This window comes from Lathamus discolor, chromosome 2 (assembly GCF_037157495.1).
Source record: "Lathamus discolor isolate bLatDis1 chromosome 2, bLatDis1.hap1, whole genome shotgun sequence".
In the NCBI taxonomy this organism is placed as follows: Eukaryota; Metazoa; Chordata; class Aves; order Psittaciformes; family Psittacidae; genus Lathamus; species Lathamus discolor.
The window spans coordinates 10,469,957-10,495,877 of NC_088885.1; the positions used below are offsets into that span (position 1 = coordinate 10,469,957).

At 43.4% G+C, this 25,921-nt stretch overlaps 1 protein-coding gene across 5 annotated transcripts in view; it reads right to left on the reverse strand.

Annotated features, from left to right (window-relative positions):
- HECW1 (HECT, C2 and WW domain containing E3 ubiquitin protein ligase 1) overlaps positions 1 to 25,921 on the reverse strand; it is a 253,047-nt gene that overhangs the window by 163,177 nt on the left and 63,949 nt on the right. For all 5 annotated transcript variants that reach the window (XR_010609789.1, XM_065665693.1, XM_065665696.1 and 2 more), the window contains one exon: positions 10,253 to 10,577. Coding sequence is in view for 4 of the 5 variants with exons in the window: in XM_065665693.1 (XP_065521765.1) it covers positions 10,253 to 10,577 (325 nt within the window). In the remaining variant the exon portion in view is untranslated. The remainder of the gene's footprint in view (positions 1 to 10,252; positions 10,578 to 25,921) is intronic.

Sequence of the window (25,921 nt, forward strand, 5' to 3'; positions counted from 1 at the left end):
GGAAGATCCTCAGTGAAGAAAAAAAAATGTCTGTAGGGCTGGAGATGAGAAAGATTACAAAAGCTAAATGCACACACAGCCATCACAGCAGTTGTGGAGGGCAGCATGGGGAATACTCACATGTTACTAACGGTGTGTTTAAGTGTTAAAACACTAAGGAGTGGGAATGGTTTAGTTTGGTTTAGAAAACTCTAAGAGAAGAAAAACATATGCTGAACCTCCAAAATCCACATGGGTACTTGACAACCTCTACAGAACAAATCTTTCTGCTTTAAGCTTTATCCTGCTAAGAATTCCGTGCTGTCCACTGTTGGTGTCATGACTGATTCTACCAGTCAATGGACTGAATGTTCCGCATGGATTATGATCCTTTTGCAGGATTGAAGCTAAAACCCAGCTTCAGTGAGTTATCATTACTGGTTTCCTTATCAGCCTGGGCTATATAGCAACATGGACCCAGAACAGCACAGAGGCAGTTTTATCCATGGGCATATGGACCCTGGAAATCACTGAGAAAGACAAGGCAGCTGTATTCCCTGTCTGCATTATTCCCTCTCCTCATACTCAGTATGCCAGTTAAAGTGGTAAACTCTTTTCCACCCGTTCACTTAGAAAGAAGTTCGTAGTATTACAGCTGTTATTTTATGGAGAGATTCTAAATGAAAACAGGAATCTTTTGGCACACAGCAAACACCTCTAGGACATACTAGAAGTACTGAAGGAAAAGAACTGGCAACCTACAGGCTTCTTTATCATGACTTCCCTGAAAGACCATAAAGCACACCACCACTGTACTAACTGCATACACTTTTTGGTTCACTGCTACTAACAACACTAACACCACAAAAATGACAGAGATGAACCTTGGAAGCACTGAAAAGGAGAAGCCAGATATATTGGGAATATTCAGAGACCCCTGCATTGAAGTGTTAGCTGTTTCTACTTATAAAGGGGTGAAACAGGCAAAAGCTAACTGTGTTCATGTCACACTTGGTTGGCCTGGGAATGGCATATCCTGGTTTTGCCTGGCTTAAGTGGTCCACAAGATACAGAAATGGGAAAGGCAAAAAGTGACTCAGCCTGGTAAAGAGCAGCCACTCTCACCAGATCTAAGAGTAGTTAGGTGAAGGCAAGACATGCTGGAATAAAGAACTGGTATCACTGCACTAATGTATCTGCCAAGCCCTACGATACCTAACACCCTCTCCATTCAGTATTTGTGCAGGCTTTCTATTGCCTTTTTTTATGACATCTTTGCTCCTCTGACACTTTCTTGTTCCTGAAATAAATAGTGCTGTGCTTAGTGCAAGCTGTCTGGCCATTGGGTACCTCTGTTGATGTTTTACAAAGAGAGCAGAATTGCAGGTGTTTAACAAAACTTAACTTGCTAAGGTGATCACAGCTGGGCAAGGCTGCTGTCCCCAGCCTGTGTCCAGCTCTGGGCCCCCCAACACAAGAGGGGCGTGGAGCTGCTGGAGTGAATCCAGAGGAGGCCACGGAGATGCAGCGAGGGCTGGAGCAGCTCTGCTCTGGAGCCAGGCTGAGAGAGCTGGGCTGGTTCAGCCTGGAGAAGAGAAGGCTCCTTAAGGGGAGACCTCAGAGCAGCTCCAGTGACTAAAGGGGCTGAGGCGCTGGCACAGGGTGCCCAGAGAAGCTGTGGCTGCCCCATCCCTGGCAGTGCTCAAGGCCAGGCTGGACAGGGCTTGGAGTAGCCTGGTCTGGTGGAAAACGTCCCTGCCCATTGCAGGGGGCTGGAACTGGATGAGCTTTAAGTACCTTCAAACCCAAACCATTCTATGACTCTATGACCCACTAAGGGGAAGCCCTAAGACTGGAGTGAGATTCTCTAGCAAGACCCATAAAAGGACTGGAAGGATGGGTAACCCCAGGACACAACAAATCCAAACATCAACAGAATTCAGTCTAAGGAGGCACACTATGAGGTGGTTTGTTTTACAGATGGCTGTGATTGAAGCAGGGAGGTGGAGCAACCACCTAAACACAGAAAAGAGAGCCTGAATTGGGGTTCAGAACTGCACAAGGATCCACAATGGCTACCCTTATATGCACATTTCTAACATCTTCTATCTCTGCTGGCAACATGTGATGCTTCCCGCTTCTATACCTTTGATGTTTGGTAAAACAGCCGTATAAGCAAGTCCTGATCCAAGTCTGACAGCAAGAAAAATTTAGATCTTTCCACTTGCCACAGTGGGCCATAGAGTGAGGCCCTCTAAGCCTAAGATCAACCTGGAAAGTGCTTAAATAGGTATTTAAATGTCTATTAACCAACAGCTTTAAAAATAAGCTGTGTCAGTTTATGGTCAATTGTCTTTTGGGGAGAGAAATAACATCACAAGCTGAAACAGAGGAGGAAAATTAAAGCTAAACCTCAGTCACTAATTACATTAAGATGTTCCTACTGGTATAAATTTGAGAGGAACTACTCTGTCAAAGCCAAGTATGGACAGGAAATCAGACTCTAGAAGATGTGTGTACAAAGAAACATTTAATAAACAGCCTTTAATAATGTTTTGTTTCCCATGAGGAAGTGCTGAATGAAAAAAGCCTACTGCATATGGTTAAGAAGAATATAATGTTAGCCCTGATAAATTACCAACATCAGCGTGCGCAGACAGCGGAGCAAACAATTCTTTCAGAAGTCTGGTTTAAATATTTCTCATTAGCTACTCTACATCAGATATGGAGATGATGACAGAAGGGAAATCTAGTAGCAGCTAAAATGCTGCTGCAGTAATTATAAGATAGCTCTTTATCTACAGGCAGCTGCCAGCAGTCCATATTAATCTAGCTTCCTACTGTAGCAAATAGGAATAGTAACTGAGATAACAGGGAAAGAGAAAACTTGGAGATAAATAACTGCAGATATTGCGTCTGCTCACAATAGCCACTAAATGAGAGTCCTGCTTTTTAAAAACAAAACAACCAAACATGGTGTCTTCATTATTCATAACTGCTTTGGTTCTGTGCTTCTCTCCCCACCTCAGTGTACACTGTCCTCACCACACAGCTTTCCTGCCAAGAGAGCTCCAGAGATTTTTAAACAGCAACAGAGATGTGCTCCGTTCAAATTTCTCAGCGCTCTTTTTGAGTGCTCACGTGTGTTTTTGGTTGTGGACGTGTTTCTGAAAGACTTCTGGTGTTCACAGTGCTATAGTTTTGTTAAGGGGAGACATGTGCACATCTCAGGTGAGTTCTTACAGAGTTTAGAGGTTCCTCTGCATAGCTCAGAGCTGATATGTAATATATATAAGGGGAAGTTAGAACATCTCTAGAGTTCAAGCTTAGCAGGAACGAAATGTCATTCCCACTCCTGAAGGCACAGTATGTCTTAGACACCCCATAAGGCTTGTTCTCCCAATTCCCATACTTTCTGTCATCTTACCATGGCTAATCTTAAAATGCACAGAAGTAATCACAGAATCAGCTAGGTTAGAAAAGATCTCTAAGATCATCCAGTCCAATGATTCTCCCAGGACTGCCAAGCTCACCATTAAATAATGTCACTAAGGGCAAACAGATGTCCCCTCACAGCTGACCTTCATGATCTCCACTCACAGTCACCCCTCACCTACCCCCCATACTGGCCTACTCTGTACAGCTGCCACCCCTACCCCTTACAACCACCCCTCAATATCCCCCCTCAGGATCTCCCATCATGGCCACCCCTGCTCTTCTCTCATGATCTCCCCTCAGCCTTCATGGCCGTCCTCTCCCCTCAACATCTTCCCTCAGCCCCTCATGGCCTCCTGTCCTCTCCCCTCACGACTGCCCATCTCAAATTCCCCTCTCAAAAAGTTCATCTTTGATTCAAGTGAAAAGAAATCCCATAACAATACCTGTGTGTGTACGCATCTAGCTAGCCCATCTTCTTAGCTGAGAACTGACAAACACTTAATAACATCTATATTTTAACAGAGACAACATTTACTCTTCTTCCTTCAATTAAGGAGTTTTTCTATAGCCCTTCATCAAAATCATGCATGTGTGTATGGATGTTTTCATGCAGCTGCAGGGGGGATATACTCCATACTATTTTTTGCCATGGCACAAATGACCACCCCTTTTTTGCACTGTTTTACAAGAGAATGACCGGCTGCCTTTCTGAGACCAAGAGCAAAATTGATTCTCATAATCAATTTAAATCCAGCTTTTAACTGCTTCTGCAAAGACTGCTTCCCACTTGGCCACCCTTAGGAATGTGCACATGGATTGAAGAGTGGAAAAAACAGATACCTTGTTGTCGTGGTTTGAACCCAACCACAAACCTCGTCCACTCACTTCCCCCCCTCCTGCCCTCCCCCTGCTCCTGGAGGGACGGAGAGGAGAATCGAAAAGAATGCAACTCCCACGGGTTGAGATAAGAACAGTTTAGTAACTAAGGTATAACACAAATCACTACTGCTGCCACCAATAATAGTAATGATAAAGGAAATAACAAGAGGAAAGAATACAACACCTCAACACCAGCCGACCAATAACTCGCCCCACTCCCCCCAGCCGAGCACCGACCAATACCTCGTCCAACCCTGTCGACCCAACCCTTCCGGGTCACTCCAAGTTACATCCTGGGCATGACGTGCTGTGGTATGGAATACCTCTTTGGCTAGTTTGGGTCAGGTGTCCTGTCTCTACTTCCTCCCGGCCTCCCCTCCTCCCTGGCAGAGCATGAGGCTCAGAAAGTCCTTGGCCAGACCAAACATTCGAGCAGCAACTGAAAACATCGGCGTTATCACCACTGTTCCAAGGCCAAAAGATCAAAACACAGCACTGTACTAGCTCCTAAGAAGGAGAAGAATGACTGCTGCTGCTCAACCCAGGACACTTGTTATAAAAGGGGCTGTGGTTCCTTCACGTTGAGGAGCAAGCTGCCAGAATTTCCATACATGGAGGACTTCCTTAAGCTCTTATTCTGGGTTACTTTATGCTTTGAGTAGCATCCCCATGGTATCAAAACACATGAGAGACATGATTTTTGCTCTTTTTCTTTTGGAAGCCTTTTTTATCTTATGTATTTCCACAGACTTGGAACATCTTTGCTCTGAAGCCTGCAGTTCACAGGGTATCATCAGACGGCAGCGGTGGTGGGAACAGAGTGAGTTTTATGTGTTTCGAAACCAACACTCATATAAAATTATTTGCAGACATCTCCTAGAATGGTTAAACCCCTCTAAGGTGAGAACTGCATGTTGTTCTGCTTTTATATAGTCCCTTCCTGGGATACCCAGGAGCTCCCTCAAGACAAATAACAAATACCAACTCTAATGCTCCCAACACCCAGCTTTAAAGAAAATCTATACCCAATACCCCGAGGATAAGAATCATTTCCCATTGTTCTCATGACTCTCCACAATATTAAATACTGCTACATTCGAACCTCTCAGCTCAAATTTCACCAACCCAAATATCACAAAAAGGATGGCACTATACCCACAAGCTGGCTTTGAGACAAACATTAGAACAACCAGAAGCAACGCGAGAGTTAACACTGTTGCCATGCAAGTGGTAATAATAGGCTTCAACACAGAATCACAGAATCACAGAATCCCAAGGGTTGGAAGGGACCTCAAAAGATCATCTAGTCCAACCCCCCTGCAAGAGCAGGGTAACCTACAGTACATCACACAGGAACTTGTCCAGGCGGGCCTTGAATATCTCCAGTGTAGGAGACTCCACAACCCCCCTGGGCAGCCTGTTCCAGTGCTCTGTCACTCTTACAGTAAAGAAGTTCTTCCTGATGTTAACGTGGAACTTCCTATGCTCCAGTTTACACCCATTGCCCCTTGTCCTATCACTGGATATCACTGAAAAAAGCCTAGCTCCATCATCCTGACACCTACCCTTCACATATTTGTAAACATTGATGAGGTCACCCCTCAGTCTCCTCTTTTGCAAGCTAAAGAGACCCAGCTCCCTCAGCCTCTCCTCATAAGGGAGATGTTCCACTCCCTTAATCATCTTTGTGGCTCTGCGCTGGACTCCTTCAAGCAATTCCCTGTCCTTCTTGAACAGAGGGGCCCAGAACTGGACGCAATATTCCAGATGCGGCCTCACCAAGGCTGAGTAGAGGGGGAGGAGAATCTCTCTTGACCTACTAACCACTCCCTTTCTAATGCACCCTAAGATGCCATTTGCCTTCTTGGCCACAAGAGCACATTGCTGGCTCATGGTCATCCTCCTATCCACCAGGACCCCCAGGTCCCTTTCCCCTTCGCTACTTTCCAGCAGGTCAACCCCCAACCTGTACTGGTACATGGGGTTGTTCTTCCCCAGATGCAAGACTCTACACTTGCCCTTGTTAAATTTCATCAAGTTTCTCCCCGCCCAACTCTCCAGCCTGTCCAGGTCTCGCTGAATGGCAGCACAGTCCTCTGGTGTGTCAGCCACTCCTCCCAGTTTTGTGTCATCAGCAAACTTGCTGAGGGTGCACTCAGTTCCCTCATCCAGGTCATTGATGAAAATATTAAACAGCACCGGTCCCAGCACCGACCCCTGAGGAACTCCACTAGTCACAGACCTCCAGCTAGATTCTGCGCCATTGACCACAACTCTCTGCCTTCTTCCTTTCAACCAGTTCTCGATCCACCTCACTACTTGATCGTCAAGCCCACACTTCCTCAGCTTATCTATGAGGATGCTGTGGGAGACAGTATCAAATGCCTTACTGAAATCAAGAAAAACTACATCTACCGCTCTACCATCATCCCTCCACCTAGTCACTTCCTCATAGAAGGCTATAAGGTTGGTCATACATGACTTCCCCCTCATAAAACCATGTTGGCTGTTCTTAATGACCCCCTCATCCTTGATATGCCTAGTGATGGAATCAAGAATAAGTTGTTCCATCATCTTTCCAGGGATGGAGGTAAGGCTGACCGGTCTATAATTACCCGGGTCCTCCTTCTTGCCCTTCTTATAGATTGGTGTGACCTTTGCCATCCGCCAATCCTCAGGCACCTCGCCCATTTCCCACGACTTACCAAAGATGATGGAAAGTGGCCTAGCAATGACCTCCGCCAGCTCCCTCAGCACCCGTGGGTGCATTCCATCCGGACCCATCGATTTACAGATGTCCAGTTTGCATAGCTGATCCCTAACCCAATCCTCATCTACCAAAGCAAACTCCTCCTTTGTCCTGACTCCTTCTGGGGCTATAGAAATCCGGGGCCCTCGGGGAGAGTCTGCAGGAGTAAAGACAGAGGCAAAGAAGGCATTCAGCACCTCTGCCTTCTTTATATCCTCACTAATCTTCTATCGAGCAGACTGGGAAAAGCTCATCGTTTCCCTGGTTCTCTTGTTCCAGTCTGGCTGTTAACTCAAAACATAGTCATATATCAGATTACATTGTGAAGGTCATACCCACAAGGCCAGGAACTTTCCCTCTCCAAACAGGAGTGAAGGCTCATAAAATCTGCGCAAAAGCAAACACACAAATCTAAGCCATTAGGGGTGTCTGGATCTCCCACCCCCATGGACGGGTCACAAACACTGAATACAGTGGTTTGTTCCAGGTCAGAAGCATGTTTTTGTTACAACCCTTCCAGTTGTCCCCACTTTGTCTCCACCAGACTGTGTGGTGATCTCTGGGCACACAAACTTGATTCTGTCCTGATAATGCTAAACTTAAAGATGCACTACAGCAACTCAAGGGCATTCAGCCTGCCAGATTTGAGACTGTTCTAAAGCCAAGCCCCTGAAATGCATTTAGCAGATGTTTTGGCCATTCCTACTGGTTCCCCCTACTTTGTTGATGTGAATAGAGCCATAGTGCCAGTTAACTTCCAAGATTCTGAGTGTTTTCCACATTAACCTAACACCAAAACCCAAGCGATCTCCCACGGTCTCCTATGTTCGTTCCTTAAGGGAACCAAAACACCAAAGCTCACCTTACATTATATTCTGGGAGGGGAGGAGTGGGAAGAGCAGAAGACAAGAAAAAGGAATGAGAAGTGCTGCTACTTTCCATTTCCTCAGTCATTTAGACTGGGAACCTGAGAGGCTGGAGACAGAACACCTTCAAAGACACCAAGGGTCTGTTGGTTTCTTGGGGACTGGACACGCTATTCATTTTTCATTTGGCAGCAGTGTTTCTTGGAACGAGCCATTGGCTATCACCATTAACACCAGGCATCCGGCCAGCAGGGGCAAGGATTCACTTCACAACTTACACTTCAATTTACTGGGGTGTCTGCAGCAACATCCTGTTTGATACGGTAAATTAAGCAGGAGTAGCAGGGTGGATTTTCTTTTGCCCATTTAAACCTCTGTGTATTCAGGTTACCCATCAAAAGAATTTAGAATGTGTCTTCACAGCCTTGGATATGATGTCTGAGGCATGAAACCTGGTTCAACAAGTTCAGTCGATGTGAAACAGTTCTATGCACTGTCTGTTGACTCCCGACCACCAGAAGGTATGCCTTGTCTCTTTACTGAAGCAATACAATCCTTCATGAGTTGCCTGCACTATGGCAGAATAGGCTTAGAGTATTTCTTAGTGACTAGTACTGGGGGCTGCTGTCTTCTCATCTGTTCCAGTAAAACACTCAACTGCGGGATCAACAATAAACTCAAGCAATTCTGTTCAGGCAAATAAATGAGACTGGGGTTGGAACTAGATGATCTTAAGGTCTTGTCCAACCCTAACTATCCTGTGATTCCGTGATTCTAAATCCAGTCTCTTGTTTTTTTCCTGAAAGACTTTGAATTTCAGAAGCCTAAAGCAGGGTATTTTATGAGGTTACTCACAGGAACAAGTACTGCAGCCTGGCTTAGTGAAAAGCCCATTCCTTTCCTTCCACATCCTAAACAGCCACCCTCATCTCCCTCTTTCTCCCAGTTTCTCCAATACCCTGAACTCAATATCCAGTGCTTAACACTGTGCCACCAGAGTTCCTCTACATGCTCAGACCTCCCATTCAGTACCTCCTCACATCCCCTATGTCACCAACATTTGTGTTCCCAATATTCTCATCACATGATGCCAAGACTTCTGATTTTATCCACTAAAGCACTTAAGTAACACCATAGCTCCCTACAATTCTCCCTGTGATTGCTCCAAAAGCTCGACTCACAACATCGTATGCTTTACCTATTTATGATTCACTACCTGGACAAGATGAAACAGTGCCATTTGAATTAAAACACACGCTTAGTGCTAGGCACACTTATCCAAATCGATACAGGCCACGTTTTACCAACATTTCCCTTTGTGGGAGCACCAATTTGAGTTTGTCTTCACCGAGTCACTGGTTTTCAGGGAATATTTAAAAACGTCACATTTTTAAGACCTCAAATCCATTGAGGAAAGTGTCTGAAACTGATCAACCATGTTCAAGCTCACCAGAAGACAAACAGTTAACACAGACTTCAGTCTAGGCAGCAGGACTATTTCCATAGGAACCAAACCAGCTTAAAAACCCACTAATTTTACAGTGATGTGAAACAATCATAGAATCACAGAATAGTTAGTGTTGGAAAGGACCTTAAGATCATCCAGTTCCAACCTCCCTGCCATGGGCAGGGACACCTCACACTAAATCATACAGAATCATAGAATAGTTAGGGTTGTTAAGGACCTTAAGATCATCTAGTTCCAACCCCAGCCAGGTAAAAAGTGTATTGAAACCATTTATTACTCTTATGTCAGGCTGGATTTACTAGATGCAAATGCCAAAAACATGCTAACATATACAGCTGAATACAGCTTCCAGTATAAATAAAACCCATCACAACAAAACTCTCTGGGACAGTTCCAGACTTCCTCAGTCTGTAATTCTTGTTCATATCAAAACAGCCTTTGGCTATACAGAAACAGGCATTCTGTTATTCTGTTTCAGAAGGTTTTTAAATGATTCATGTTCTTGACTTGTAAAACCTCTCATCTGTCACACATTACTCAAGGACTCAAGAGGAAACCCTGAAAATATTAGGCTGTCTTTATACAGGAGAGATTTTCCCCAAATCCAAAAGGCTTTCAAATGAAAATATCTTGAAATTTTAAGAATCTGCCCACAGAAGGCCTCTTCATATGTCTGCTGAAGAAAAAGTGAGTGCCAGGACTGTAACCAGCAATTCAGGAGCAGAAAAAATGCTTGCAATACATAAACCCACTTGAAGACTACACTCATGGAGCTGTATCAGCACATTATTACCATTAGCTCATACTTCCCTAACATCTAAAACTAAAAAAAGCAGCAAGAAACTCAAAGTGGAAGGAGTAAGAGGGACTCACCTATGAGATACATGCCGATCCAGTCCCCTGCATCCACTTCCTCCTTTATATCCCAGTATATCACTAGGTCCTGCGAATGCCCGATGGAGTAGTAGGAGCTGCTGACCATCAGCGTAGACCGGCTGTCTGAAGTGACAAGGTCTGTGTCGCTGGTAGACCTAGGAATGGTGACCGTCTCGTGGGAGTTATTCCTGATGTCCATGTTATGGAACTGGTCAGGATTATAGCTGTATCTGAGAGGCTCTTTGCACCGGCGCCGACTTTGTGAGTTCCTAGATGGAGACGCCATGGCTGCCAGGCCCAGGAACCTGTTTTGGTACAGATTCTGCAAAGAGAAAAAGAAAGCAGGGTATTTACAGTAGTATTCACTTCTCAGTGATATCAGAGCTCAGGAGAAGCAGTACATCAGAATGAGAAAGGAGCAGATCTTTTTCCATTCGGCATTGCAAAAACAAGAGGCATGAAAAGGTATAGCAGCAAACACAGTGCTAACTCAACTCATACTCCCTAATTCTTAGCACGACAAGTGTAAGAGTAAGCCTTGCACCACCACACTAAGCTACAATTGGCAGTGGGTGAAAAAATTAATAGTAGCTGGCTTCCCCTGTGTTAACGCATGCATCCAGACACAAACATCGTGACCATCAAACTGCTAGGGAACCATTCTCTTTCAGTATCAGGAAACAGTCTTCCCACTTTTGACACCTGGAGTTAAGTCTTCTCCTCAGTAATTCTTGTTACATTTGCGGAGGAAACCTTCCTAAGCGCAGTCATATCCCATTTGGAGACACTGGTTAGCAATGAGTAAGAGCTCTTCCTCCCTGGTAGAGATCTGAAGAGCGAGTGCCAGGAAAATGGAGGTGTCCCTGTTACCAAAACAGGGGTGTCTTCACTGAAGTGTAAATACAAACTAAGTGTTGCAGGGTCTCTCAGTACAGCTGATGAAGCTTCCGACGCTGTTGCTCTGGCTCTGGTTTTGCAGTAGACTGTGAGATACAATGCACACTCACTCCAGCAGGACTTTGGGAATGCACTGGACAATTAATGGGGATCGGGAAGAGTACTGCAGAGGAGTCATCATCCCAGCAGTTGGAAAAATATTTGAATTCCAACCTACCCTCCTTCCTCAAGGCGAGCCAAGTGACTTGTACAAAATGTGTCACAGGGCATGAGTTAAGAGCTCTTGTGAGCTGGCAGACGGAGAATGCTTAAGTTATGACTGGGTTAAATTCTGATGTGGAGACATGCTCTGATAGTGATCAAAATACTGGTTATCCCTTCCTTCTGGCCTCTTTGGTTTTGCCATTTTCCTTCCCAGCTTTCCCTCCTCTCTCCCTGCAGCTCTGCTATTTCAATCACTTGGCTTTTCATTATTCATCAGCCTTCCATTATCCCACTGTTGCCAACCATGCTGTCAAGTCCATCAGATACAAAACCAGACAGCTTTCCAGGATGCTATGAAATGCTTTTCACATGATCAGAAGTCAAATCATCCCTCTGAACTCAAACAAATTAAGCGGAAGAAAAATCACAGCTTCTTTGTCCAGCCAAGCAGTTCTTTAACCCTTGCTTTGTTAAGGTTGCGGTAGCACAGAAGACCAGGAAGTCCTGAAAAAATAATTTGTTCATTAATACCAATAATTAAGAAACCTATCATTGTGCCTTACGGCTCTTGCATAAATATTGTACAGAGAACAAACACTTCAAGTGGCATGTTTGTACCCCAAGAATAGGCTGTCACTTTACAAATGCTGCCTTACAATGCTTACAGTCCATTGACCCAAATCCTCACTTACTGCATTAAACAGGGTTTATACGCAAAAATAGCTCCAACAGGAATGTTACACCTTACATTACGTGTTGGCAAGATTGAAACTAGGAATGCAAAAGGCTACCTTAGGGATACAGGAATAAGGGAAGGAAGCAAAGTACATAGTGTTGCATTTGCTCTGCATCTAATCATATCTTTGCTGCCTGTTTTCTCCGTTGTGTTTATTCACTGTTTGAAAAGAGAGTTCATTTCATAGTATAAAGACCAATATTCCCTGTGAGCAGGAAATGCATCTCTCATCAAAAAGCAGGGGCTCACATGCTGTGAACATTTTCTAATCTGGGAAGCACTTGTGGACACACGCAACTCTCATACCCAAGTCAGTCATTTAAAATCAACAGGAGTTTCTTAACGAAGAAGGCATCTGCTGTCACAACAGTACCCGAGACGACTACTATGGGTTGAATAATAGGGAGATAGTAACATGAAGATCTTCAAGCACCCTCTTCTATATTAGTCTGTACCATTAACATGGGTTCCTTCGCTCATAGCATGCTACTCAAAAGCTACTTCAGTACAAAAGCAGACATTTTATTTCTCATGACAAATTACTCCAGGGAGTAGTGGTTCTGCAGATACTTTCATTTTTGAATGTTAATGGATGTACAGTATCAACTGCACACTTTCAAATGAAATTAGACATAAACATTTGATTATTTTCAGCTTCAGCATGACTTTAACCAGCTTTAATGAAAATGGTAAATTCATCACTATGTTCTAATTCCACAAACTCCCATTTTCCTGTATGTTGATGCCAGTGGAACAAATGGCATAATCTGAAAGCAACCCAGGAAGTGACATTCTCCAGAAATCTGAGTAGCTCGTATTTCCAGCACTGATTCTACCCAAATACATCCATCTGCAAAAAGGAAAATCCCTAAACTGAAAAAAATCCCACACAAACAGGACCACGGTCACACATAACTAACTGGATTAAATAATGTCATCAAAATACAAGCACGGCTGTGTGAATAAATAGAAAAGAGGTTAGGAAAAACAGTCACTCCACATTTTATTACCAGCTTTGCACGTTTTCCATGCAACTCTCTGAAGCATTTACACAGCCCCCAAGCCCTGGTGATAAGAATCCCAGCCATAGTAAGACACCTTCCACCCAACCAGGTTGCTCCAAGCCCCATCCAACCCGGCCTTGAACACTGCCAGGGATGGGGCAGCCACAGCTTCTCTGGGCACCCTGTGCCAGCGCCTCAGCACCCTCACAGGGAAGAACTCCTTCCTAATGTCTCATCTCAATCTCCTCTCTGTCAGGTTAAAGCCATTCCCCCTTGTCCTGTCACTACAGGCCCTTGTAAAAAAGCCCCTCTCCAGATTTCCTGTAAGCCCCTTTAGGTATTTTAAGACTGTTGTAAGATCAAGGTTGGCTGTCAGCAGAAACAAATCCCTCTATTCCTGCCTCAAAACAGTCACTTCAGAGCTGCTCCTACAGCCAGTCCTTTTACAGGAATTCCCACCCATGGACCTTCTGTACCAAATGACCCCCTTTCTGACCCAAATGAACCAAACATGGTTCCCACCCACTCCCCTCACCACTTGTATGATGGTTAGCAGCAAGAATAGCCTTTGCTGCTCAGGGTGTCTATGCATGTAAGAGGAAAGGTGGTCTTCTCCTTACACTGTTTAACCTTTTTGTCTTGGATTACCAGATTTCTGCATCTTGCCACACTTAAGTGCATCATGCATATGGTATGATCAACATGTGAGCTCAAGCTTGTCCTAAGTTGAGGGTGCCAATACTGCACTAGTGAGTGATGCACTTGGCTATTTCCTATGTCTGAACTTACCTAGGACAGGAGGAATGAGGTGACAAGGATGTACAGTATTTCAGTCATATCACTGATGTCCAGTCACACATCAAGTAGCAAATATAAAGGTCTTTCACCTTACATTCCTCATTTGGACATACATAATATGCAATACAACACACAAGCAATTCTCAATTACCTGTATAAGAGACAATTTCTAAATTAACATTATGTCAGGAAATGCAAATATCACCTAGGTTTTCTATTGCTATCAGCTACTCTAGCGGAAATAAGCATTTACCCCAATGAATTTAGTAATTTTGGTTTTTTAATACCCTTTTGTGTACAGACAGCTACGACAATAAGCATTTAGCTATAAAGTATTAGTGTGCTGAGCAAAACTTGCTAAAGGAATGTTTTCCCCTCTCACTGGCCCTCCTTCTGATTGTCACAAAGTTCAGGAAAGCTCTCTAAAGATCATCCAGCCACATAAAAGTCCCGCTCAAAATGAGATTTTTTAGAGGATCTGGAGGGCAGAGCTTACCTTATTTGTGTCACTCAGTCCCTCTATGGAAAAAAAAGGTCAAAACTTAATTCAAGGTTTTTTAATCCTCATATAAATGCAAAGGAAATTACAGGTGAGATTCGATTGTAAAGAAAACTGATCTCAAAAATGTACACATAGAAAACCTTTAATCACTAATGCCAAGAAATAACACAGATTTTCTTTCCACGTTCTTTCCCTTTCCCACTGACACCTCTCTCCTTGCCCAGTTGCTGTTTGGCACTGGGACAGCAGAGAGCCTCTTCCTTCACCACCTCAGAAAACCCTAGCGTGTCCCTCTCTGAGACAAGAGGAATCCCTCTGGCTGGCGAACTGCAGACCATTACTGCCAGCTGAATTTCACCACGGGGTTCAGAGCTGCCATGCGGCAACCTCCCCTGGAAAGCTGAAGGGCTTCATGTTAGGGACTTTAATTTATCATTTTAATTCATTCCAGAAAGGTAAGTGATGCTTTAGCAATACAGAGGATAGGTCTCAGCTAAGCATCTGCAAGGATGCAACTCGCTTACCTGTTCAGACAATTAAGAGCTGTCTTTCCGATATCTGGACTGACACTGTTACTTCCTATTGCTGCTTTGTCAGAGAAGAAGTATTTGTGCCAGTCAGGATGGTGATACAAACAGACTTTTACTGTCCATACCAAAGATACTATACGATCGAAATACAACCCACCACTGGAGCATTGGCAGATGAAGAAATTAAAGGGAACATGGTGAAAATACTAGCCAGCATGACAGTGGGCTCAAACTGAGGCACACGTAGTCATTCAGATGTCTGCAAGCATCATTGCAACCAGAGTTTCAAGGGCGAGTACCGAGAAAAACAATGAGATGGTTTTGTGTGGCGGGAAGGCTGGGACACAGCACATTTATCCACCTGAAAATTTAATAGGCCAGTAGTCAAGTCTGACATCACAGGCAAACCAGACGTGGAGTCAGTCTTGTTTGCTCCAGAGATGAGGGTTCTCCTGATGAGCTTTTCTCCCTCATTTGCAGGGTCTGTGCCTTTTGCAAAAGACAAGGAGGAGCCAAGGCAGACACAAAAACCATAGGGTAACCTGGTGAAAGTGGTAAGTTGCAAGCAGAAGTCTTCTGAGCAGTGTTCAGGAAGGTAGGATCGTGTGTATCAAGAAGGATACTGTACTAACAGAAACAGAAGGTTCTAGCAGTCTGTATGAAAGGTTTAATTGGCTGGATGCGAAAAACTTAGTCCCGGCCCAGGTGTGAACACCCAGAGCAAAATACTGAGGTAATACATAGTGCAAATGATGCAGCATCTCACTTGCTGAACACAACATGAAAATCATCAAGACTGGGATTGGAGAATGCTATGAAGTCAAAGGGTTTGGAGCTCTCAATTTGTTTGAGAGGCACAACAATGGTTTTCTCAGTGCTCCAAAGGAATCATTTAACAGCACAAGGGACACACAGGCTTCCACCATCTACTGACCCCCTTTTCCCTGCAAGATATTATAGAGCACATAGATGAAACTGCTACTCTTGGGAAGACTGAAATGAAGGCTGCAAACATTTCACAGGGATGCATGCTATTATAACACTAGAGAGCTTCAAGTGCATTTGTCTCAATATTGCACATCTAAGGCAGAATATATATATATATATGGCTATAATAAACAGCAATTGAAAAGCAAAGCCATTATACATCAGCAGTGGAGCAAATGGACATTATTAGGTAGCTCATTTTTCCATTTTCTGACCTTTGTGTGCTTCCAGCCTAGCTGCACTGCTATGTTAATGTATCCTCTTACATTTAACTTTGCTTCAATGATGTGCAAATCATTGCACAAATGAGAATCAAAATGAAAGAGCTGGCCTCAAGTTCAACCCAGCAAGGTTCAGTGCTGGTGCCTGGGATTGATTCCTGATGTAGGTCTATTAGTCATAAGGCAGCAAAAGCTGGCAGCCCAGTAACCAGGAGCACTCTTAGCATCTACAAAGGAAAAATACATTTAAGAGCAGTCCACATTTTCTGAGAGCACTTAAACAATCTCCTGGGCACAAGCAGATGGAAGCTGGAATATGGAGCAATGACTGGAGGGAAATTCTTGGAATTCAGAAAAAGAAAGGGAAAAAAGGAGATTTTTTTTTCCTTTTCTTTCTGGAACAAGTAAAAAAGAATGCTGTCTAATGAACCCAAGAGAGCACGCTGAAAGATACACACATCTTATTTCCAATTACATGATTCCAAGAATTAAGATTTGTACTCCTATAAGGATATAAACAAAACAAGTTTCTGATAAAGGTGACATTTTACCAGCTTTAGCTGAGATCACTCCAAGCTTCTACATGGTAGCCTACTTCTGTCTAACAAGGAACGATTAACAACCTTACATTCAACACATTTGCACAGTGATAATCCATCTGAGTTCACTACATAAAGTACTGGGAAGTTTCTGCAACAGAATGCAGCAAAGGACAGAATTAATTTCTTAATTTCTCTTGAAATCAGTAGCTGAGAACAGCCTTGTCTCAGCAGTTTGGCACAACAAGGGGTGAGAAGCAGCCATCTGACTTACCTGTTACAGAAAAAAGTCTGAAAACATTGCCAATGTGTTTAAAGGACACATTCAGGTACTTAAGAATGTGGTAAACATGCAATAGAAACATCTCAAAAAGAGAACAAGGTAATAATAGAAGAGTCAACATGGTAACATCTTAAACCATGACAACACTGCACAGCTTTATTCTGGTCTATTCCACACTGTGAAAATGAAGAAATAACCTTAGGATCTGCTCATGTGCTACTATCTAATACTCTAAAGCCCACAACACTTGCCTTTGCTGGTGCTCTAACAAGAACTACGTATTTTTGACTTGGTTGGTTTTAAACATTAGAAGCAGGCAGAGAAGTGCTGCTGTGGTACCAGACAGAGGCAGGACAGTGACCACCTCTCAACAAGTGCAAAACAAAGCACCCGTTGGTAGGACAACACCCCTCTGTTACAAGCATCCTCATGTCTGTAAAGGCCAGTGTGGACCACATCAGCTTCACAGATACAGAGTCCTGGTGATTGTGGTGCTGCAGACTGAAACTCTCTATTCCTCATCTTTTCAAACCCAAGGATAATGTTTATGAGCAATAATCACTGCAAGAAGAAAAGCAGCCATTCTGTACCAGGCACTGGTACTGGTTTACCCTGCTATTTAAAGCAGAGAAGCATCATGCTCAGTAGAGAGCTGTCTCCAAAACCCTGTGTGCCCCCACATTGATCTATCTAAGGATCATCACCGCATTCATCAGGTCCACTGCACAGCTGCACTCTGCTTGTCTCCCAGGAATGCTTGTTTACTCCAAAGGGATTTTGGGAGGCAGGAGGTAAGAACAGGGACTCTCTTCTTCTCTGGAGGCTGAAAACACTGATGCTCTTCTGTAAAGTGATCAAGTGAAACTCCTACTGAGAAGCCCTGTGGTGGATGCCCTGTTGCAGTTTCTGCACAGCATATGGTAACAGACGTCTCTTACCCGGTGGATTTTTATAACCAGTTCAAGTACAACACCCATGCAGAAGATTAACCATCTTTAACAGCACTAATGGGCCCAGATTGCTCCAGCTCAAGCTTTGAGTACTTCAGTCACCTACTTTAGGAATGCAGGTTCCCAAGACTCCCTGTATACTCAAAGGGAAGAAATAGGCTTCTCCTGAAAAAGACTGAGACTGAGGTAAGGATTTTCCAGAGAGGATTTAGTTCCACCTCTTTTTATTACCTTTTTAAGCAGTCACGGGCTGTTGGGATCCTAGGTTAGCTATGTTAGGCTACTGTTAGTTGCTGGCTGGGGTTAAACCACATCAGCTAGATAGGAAGGAGCCAGACCTGTGTATGAACCTCTCAAGCTATAAGATTTTATATTTATATACGAAGATAAATGGGCAAGGCACTGCTGAGGGTAACAGAAAATGTGTACTGCAAGTACATTCAGGGATGTGAAACAGAAATAAGGCATATTAAAAACCCATACTAAACTACTGCCTGATTATTTAAGAGCAGTCTGATTTTCTAGGCAGCTCTAACACTGCAAACTCGACAGTACACACAGAGAAAATCAAAGCAGAGAAAAATCAAAGAAAATACTCAGCATAATGTATACATTTTACGTACAGACCTTTTCAAAAGGGTACCAGTAAATGTAGCAAGGGTTTACAGGAAAACCTGTGAAGACATCTTCCAAAATTTAACAGACCTCTAATGAAATGATGTAGAGTGAATATGAGTTGCAGAAAGATACCCAGTAACGTACAGTGTTTCCCAGAACTGTCAGGTACAGTCATTTCACTGCTCAGAAGCAGTCCCACATTTCCCATATCCCTTCCCCAGAGTCCAAAGACTCCTCTGAAATCATTTTACAAGGAAAACCTCTTAATTTCTTATGACATATGAGTTACAAAAATCCCTACCAGTAAGAATGTATTATACCTTCTACCACTGCTAAAAAACAAAGCTCTTGTGATGTCTGCAGTGCTACCAGATAGAAGAAAAGGTGTTTAATGTATTACACAGGTCTCATGCACAGTTATCACATATAAACTACCCACCCCCCAAAGGCAACAGAAAGCAAACAAACACAAAGTGAAGACTTTAGTATCAAACTCCCTTCAGACACATGTATGAATCTTTGCAAGCAAAAGCTTCATGTGTGTATGTATCAAAGGATTTACCCTGCAGAGCTCGGATCTACCCAGGCAGTACTCCCACCACCTATACTTCCCTCTCTGCCTGAACTCTCCTGTGTGCACTCAAAGGGATCCACATACACACACCACAAGAGGTTCATTGCTGCTATGACTTGTAAAATTTCTGTCTCCATGACTGCAGTTCCCTGCAGGAGCTGCGTATGATTTCCCTGCCTTTATTCCAGGCCATCAGCAAGGGCCCCATTTCTCCTGTGCTATGTCCCTCACATCAAGGCGGCCAGTACCATATTCCCAGGTGACCATGCCTCTTCCTCTCCTCTCCATCCCTTTTTATCTTTAGGGCATAATTCCTCTTCTTCACTCCTCAATATCGCCACCCTCCCCTCACCCATAGGTAGGAAGGGACAGGGCACAAGGCATCATTTGCTGTACCACCCATAGGATAGGCACTGCATTAAGACGTGGAAATAATAAACACACAAAACCAAGGAGGGATGGAAGAAGGGCCTTTTCACTCATGGCTCCTTTCAGCTAACTGCCACTCCACAGCAAAGAGAACATTTTAAATTCATATTTCATTCATTGCCCCTGAACTGTCTCATGCTGTTTACCCCCTTCTGTATTTCTTTAAGAGAAAAGTGGTTTGAAGTGTCAGTATCTTAACCTCCTCAGGCAGTGAGGTAAGTAGGTATTAGCAGCCTATCGAGTATTCATGCCTATATCAATCACTCCTTTGATCTACAAACAACAACAAACTATTGCAACAAACCAGTCTCTGAACCAGACGCTACCTTTGGAACATGCCCTCAGCTCCATCTTCTACCTTTCAATTAGGCCTAGAATATTCCCTTACATTTTACAATTAGAGTGGCTCCAGAATTCCTGTTATTATGATATTACCTGCAGACAAATACAGAAATGCAACTACTTGAGTATTCTTGATCCTGGTTCTGATAAAATCAAAGGCAAAACTCCCTCTGACTCCAGTGACTTTGTAAAGCAAAGGAAAAACTGTATCATCAACAGCTGCAGTCAACAAGGGCTAATCCAGACCTGGAAAATCAAGAGGTCATATTTTAACTGAAGCACTTCAAACGTTTTTGTCCGTGCTACAACCTCTTCTGTTGGAAAACCCATTAGACAAACGTGTAGAACAGCAAGCTGCGTTTTAGAACACAGATCACAGAACTACTATAGAATAAGATCTCAAACCCTAGGAACAAACATGTCATTTGACAGGTAAGGATTCATTTCAAACATGATTCCTTTTAGACCATGGTATCTGACTGTTTTTTCCTATGCAATTATAATAATAGAATCCACCACACCTCATTTATTTTTTCCAAAGAAAAGAAGCCCCTCATGGATTTAAACTGCAACCCCAGCCACTGAAGCGTATTCATCGTTACTGCACGGTTTTTGTCTCCTGTCACTGGAGGGCAGAATGAAAACTGCTTGCAATATTAAGAGTCTGACTTTCACATTCAAGCTTGTTCTCGACAGACTGATTACTTATGTCTGCGCACTCTTGGGGATATGATGACAAAATCCCTCTATCTTTTGTAATAATTTCCTTAAAAATACATCTATCTAAAGTTCATTCTGTGCGTGCAGGTTTGTTTTCAAGAAAAACCTATTCTAACAAAGGTTTTGAGGATTAAGAGTTCTTATTCTGCACTGAAAAACAGCAAACGAAAACTGGTTTATGTTTAGTACTGCCACAGCTCCGATAATTTATTCTTAATAATCCTCAATAATTAAACCCACAAGACATAGTTTAAAGGGTGAGATTTCTCACTTCCTGGGCAGGTAAAACTAGCCTCTGATAGCTCTCTCCAAACCAGTTTGCTCCTTACTGCTTCATCTTTATTAAAAGCTGTTTATGTTTTGATTGTATAAATCATATTAAATTGCTATTCTAATTGTATTAATGAGAAAGCAAAGAAACTGGGGAAGCTATCCCAAGAGGAAGTGAGTAGTTCTGGTATTACAGTCTCTAAAACTGGCTTTATCTAGGGCACAAAAACAATCTTACATGAGAGAAGCTGCATTCAGAGACTCTGCTTTCCTCTGGATCACTGCAAGCCGGTTCTGAGCTATATGCTGAAGGTTTTCTGGGAACCTGCTAGCCAAGGTTAGATGAAAGGTAGCCTGGTAGTTCCCTCTGGAAAACAAGTATGGGCACAGAGCAGATTTTCAAAGCAGAAACTGCACAGAACAACCAGAAGAGAACTAGATCAAGGAGATGAAGAGCAAACTGGTGCAGGCTCCTCCAACCAGAGACAAGCCCCACTGACTACCCCCAAGACAAACAGGACCTGCACACAGAGCTGGGCAAGTCCCATTCTGACAGTATCTGAACTTTACCCATACCTACTGTGCTGCTAGTACACCCACAATACAGTAATTAGGTACTACTATGCTGTGTCACACAGCCATATGCACAGTCATCATGCGTAATGCTCACATTACTCCATGAGGTTCTAATTTACTTTTTTACTTCAGTTTGAAAGGTCTCATGAGAGTTTTCAAAGAGGAAGAACATCTGCAGAGGTGACTGGAGATGTTCTATTCCACTCATCCACAAACAAAAGTACAAGAATGGTTCTGAATGAAGGTTTAGTCACATTTAACTTAAATGAGGACACTTAGCCTTAACCCAGCGCTTTTTTGCTGCCACTGAATTCTCACAGAAGAGAAGTAATTACAGTTTTTAACACTACACTTGAAGTAAGGCCCCAAGTAGAACATTTTTAACCTATTTTTTTGATAACAACACCTCTGTCAAGGAAGTGTCCTAAATCCATCCAGAATTAGGTTCTAGGGCATTGTGATGAAAGTCTACAGTTTAAGTAGGTAGTATTTATAGAAGCCTGCACAAGTAAGCAAGTTGGAACACTGAATGTGTCTGCAGGCCTTAAACCTGAGTTCTGAAAGAAAGACCGAGACACTCACATCACCAGGCAGCAAGGCTGCAGACACGCAAGCAGCCAGACCCTGCTTCGATGTCTTGGTGTGGGACTCACTTCTAGTCTCCTAAGGACGATGAGAACTGCCTCCTGTCCAATTCCATGCACAAATCAATGAAGCAATGCTTTGATCCACAGATGCTACTTTTAAAGTGATGGTATTACTGGACAAAACGCTACTCAACCTTAGGCTGTAAAGCTGGAATGTCAATGAGGTTAAAACTTGACTTTTGAGCAAGTATTTCCATTAAGGGCTCTCAAGCACTGCAAGAATTTGTTTGTGTGTATATACTGGATTTGCATGCCAATGTTTTGGTAGCAGGGGGCTACAGGGGTGGCTTCTGTGAGCCAATGCCAACTGGATCCAAGACAGACCCACCACTGGCCAAGGCTAAGCCCATCAGCAACAGCGGTAGCACCCCTAGGAGAACCTATGTAAGAAGGGGGAGTTGCTACTGTGTTGGAGCAACTGCAGCTGGAGAGAGGAGTGAGAATGTGTGAGAGGAACAGCCCTGCAGACACTAAGGTCAGTGCAGGAGGAGGTGGAAGTGCTCCAGGCACCGGAGCAGAGATTCCCCTGCAGCCAATGGTGCAGATCATGGTGTAGCAGGCTGTGCCCCTGCAGCCCATGGAGGACCCCACACTGAAGCAGAGGAACAGCATGAGGGGTCCTCCCCCTGAGGAGGAAGGAGCAGCAGAGACAGCATGCGATGAACTGACCAAACTCCCCATTCCCCGTCCCCTTGCACTGCTTTGGGTGAGGAGGTAGAGAATCTAGGAGCAAAGACAAGTCGAGGAAGAAGGGAGGGTTTGGCTTTGGTGGGCACCTGGCATCCACCCAGGGCCAACCCACCACAGCATTAGACCTGCAAACCAGAAAGACACTAATGTGACAGATTTGTCACTGGTAATGCATTACCTCCATGGCCACACACTAATGTTGTTTCTGGTACTACTTCTCTCGATATTGGTGATAAATTAACTCGATTGCTCTATTTTTCTAACCTTTAACCAGAAGCCAAATGCTTGTATTAAACACATTCAGGTGTGATTCAGAAAGCATTCCTGGAAACAAAAACAAACAGCCCTGTTAGCAGTGGAATTAATGAAGCTGTTTTCCTGCAGAGCTCTGTCCTTCTTCACCAACAAACCTCTACTGAAGTTCCAGCTTTTTCCTGTCAAAGATAGAGAGAATCCCAGCGACATTCCCAGCTGCTGGAGTGGTGATGGACAGGCTCTACCTGCCTTTCCCCCAGGCCCAGCTTGGGTCTCCCTCCTCTCTCCAACTCCTGAGACTTGTAGAAACATAATTATCTCAAAGACAACTACTCCTCTCTCTTTCGCTTGGAATTAGCCAAGGGCTTCAACAGTAATTAGGTAAGGGAGCGAAAGATGGAGAGACAGCACAAGCGGAGAAGTCTGATCAACCCAGGAAGACGGGCTATTAACAAGATGATTAACAGCCTCACTGATTTAATCGATCACTCACAGAAGGGAATTTCCTCAGGTGTACAGCTCTGCAGAGATGGGTGTCTGGGCATTGCTAAAGCCAGTACAAAAACGTAACAGAAATCTAAGTAAAGCGACTTCCATGTGAACAGGGCCTGATCTAATACATCACACAACACTATTCCCTTTCTAGCTTCACTCTTTCTAATCAGGGTTTTGTCTACATTGTGTCCAGCATGTTCTCACCCTGTGGAAAATCTGAGTTACAAATGAAACACCACAGACTTGTATTTTCCAGGTGGATTCTGCAACAGATTTCCAGCTTACTAGTAGACCCAACGTGAATTTTATCTCACATCCTAAAGGAGGCATCAAGGGTATAATCTTTCTTCAAGAAGCAAAGAAATTCATAGAGGTGGAAACTCAGTGTCATGAAGAATGGACTAATTTAAATTGCAAAGTATAGAAACCACCCTCATTTATGTTTTTTAATGTCCCAATGCAATTACAGTATATATTCACACAGGAGTCAGAGATAATGTATTTGACACAGCTTCCCCCCTGTTTTGTAGAAGACTGCTTTTTATACTAAGGCTAGCTCTATAAATTGTTAAATATTAATAGATTTAAACATTTATTGACTTTAATTAGTCTTTTATCATAATAAGATAATGCATTTTTTCAGTTGGGTTTAAAGCGATGGACCACATTTTGAGAAAAGACTTGCATTTCCCAGTAAAATCAAAATATTTGTGCATGTCAAAACCAAAGTATTTCCACATGTCATTCAAGGGGCAAAGCTGCAAAATACTCTGGAAGCAATGGAGGTGCTCAGTGTGGAAAACCTGGAAGTTAAAAGTGTATCTGTATTTTACCAAAAGAAATGATAAAGCCTTTTACCTTAGATATTCAAAAAGGCCCAGGAGCTTCTAGCTGACAACAGGCAGTAGAGCACAAAGAGGTTTTAAAGTGGCATCAAAAGCCACACAGTGCAGCTTGCACATACTGGTACAGATCTATGTAAAACTTCCCAGTTCTTCCGAAGTGAATTCAGCAGAGGCCTGATCTCACGTGTCTTGGATGAGATGGATGAACTTCTCTTGACTTCAACAGACTTTGAAGCACATCCTGTCCCACTGGGTCATTTGGGGTTCATTTAAACTCCTAAACACTCCAGGTTAGATTAAATTCCTAAATATTCACAGCCTTTCACTTCCAAGATAGAATGGGAAGAAGAGCAAATATATCACATCTCCTTACAAGAGCCCTTGTAGTAATAAGTGGAATGATAGCATTGTTCAGTTGTGCTGGCTTTCAATACACATCTCTTTCTGCTGGTGCCCTTAAATCCCCTTGTGCTTTCCCAAACGTATAGTTATTTCCTTACAAAGCTGTCAGGTCATAAGCAAATACAGAGAATTGTTCCTTCAATTAAACTGGTGCTGGAAATAGGGACTGAAGTAAACAGGAAGGGGGAGCTGTGCCAGAAATTAATCTATTTCTTAATTTCTCTAGTAAGATACAACTATCAGCCCAGCCAACACTTACATTATTCTAATTAAGAAGACATTAGGAGAGCAAGAGCTCTGGTTCACAGCTCCAGCTCTCCTCCTACCACTGCCTTCCATTTGCTGCCTTCACTGGCACAGCCAGCACCTAGCTTAGAGTCTACAGGACAAGTTGTGGGAGTCCTTTCCTGCTTGCAGGTTGGCTAACCACCCTCCCCTTTCCATAGAATACAGGTCAGCTAGGTTGGAAAAGACCTTTAAGATCATCAAGTCCAACCTTTACACCGGGACTGACAAGTCATTTGCACCCAAATGGATTTTGGTGGATCTGCCAGCTCTTTGCCTATGAGACAAAGATCTGAGAAGGGTTGCAAAGTTCAAAACACACTCTTCATGTCTGTTTGGTTATCATTAGCAAAAAGAAAGGCAATGAGGGTACATAAAGTGTAAGACAAATGGGTTGCAAACTGCTTTATTTTGGATACATGGGAATGCTTAGGCTGGGAAAAAGCTTTCACAGCAGAGTTTCCGCCTGTGTGTCCTGTTTTATAAAAACAGAATTCTTGTAACTGATTATCTGTTACTTATTTTTGCTCAAGAACTACACTGAAAAAGCATGTTTGAAAGGTTTCTGTATGTTGAGTCCTAAACAAACCACAGGTAGCAACTCTACACGAACAATGTTTGGTCTTTTCTCCATAAATAACTTGTGTGATTAAAAGGATGAACTCCACACATGATCAACTAAAACCAGGTATTTTTGTACTAAAACATTGCTGGGTGTCTTCATGTAAACACACAGCATACTATAAAAGCACATATGCTATAATGACACACAGAAAGCTGGGCTTGTTCAGCCTGGAGAAGAGGAGGCTCAGGGGAGACCATAGAGCAGCTCCCAGTGCCTAAAGGGCTACAAGAAACCTGGAGAGA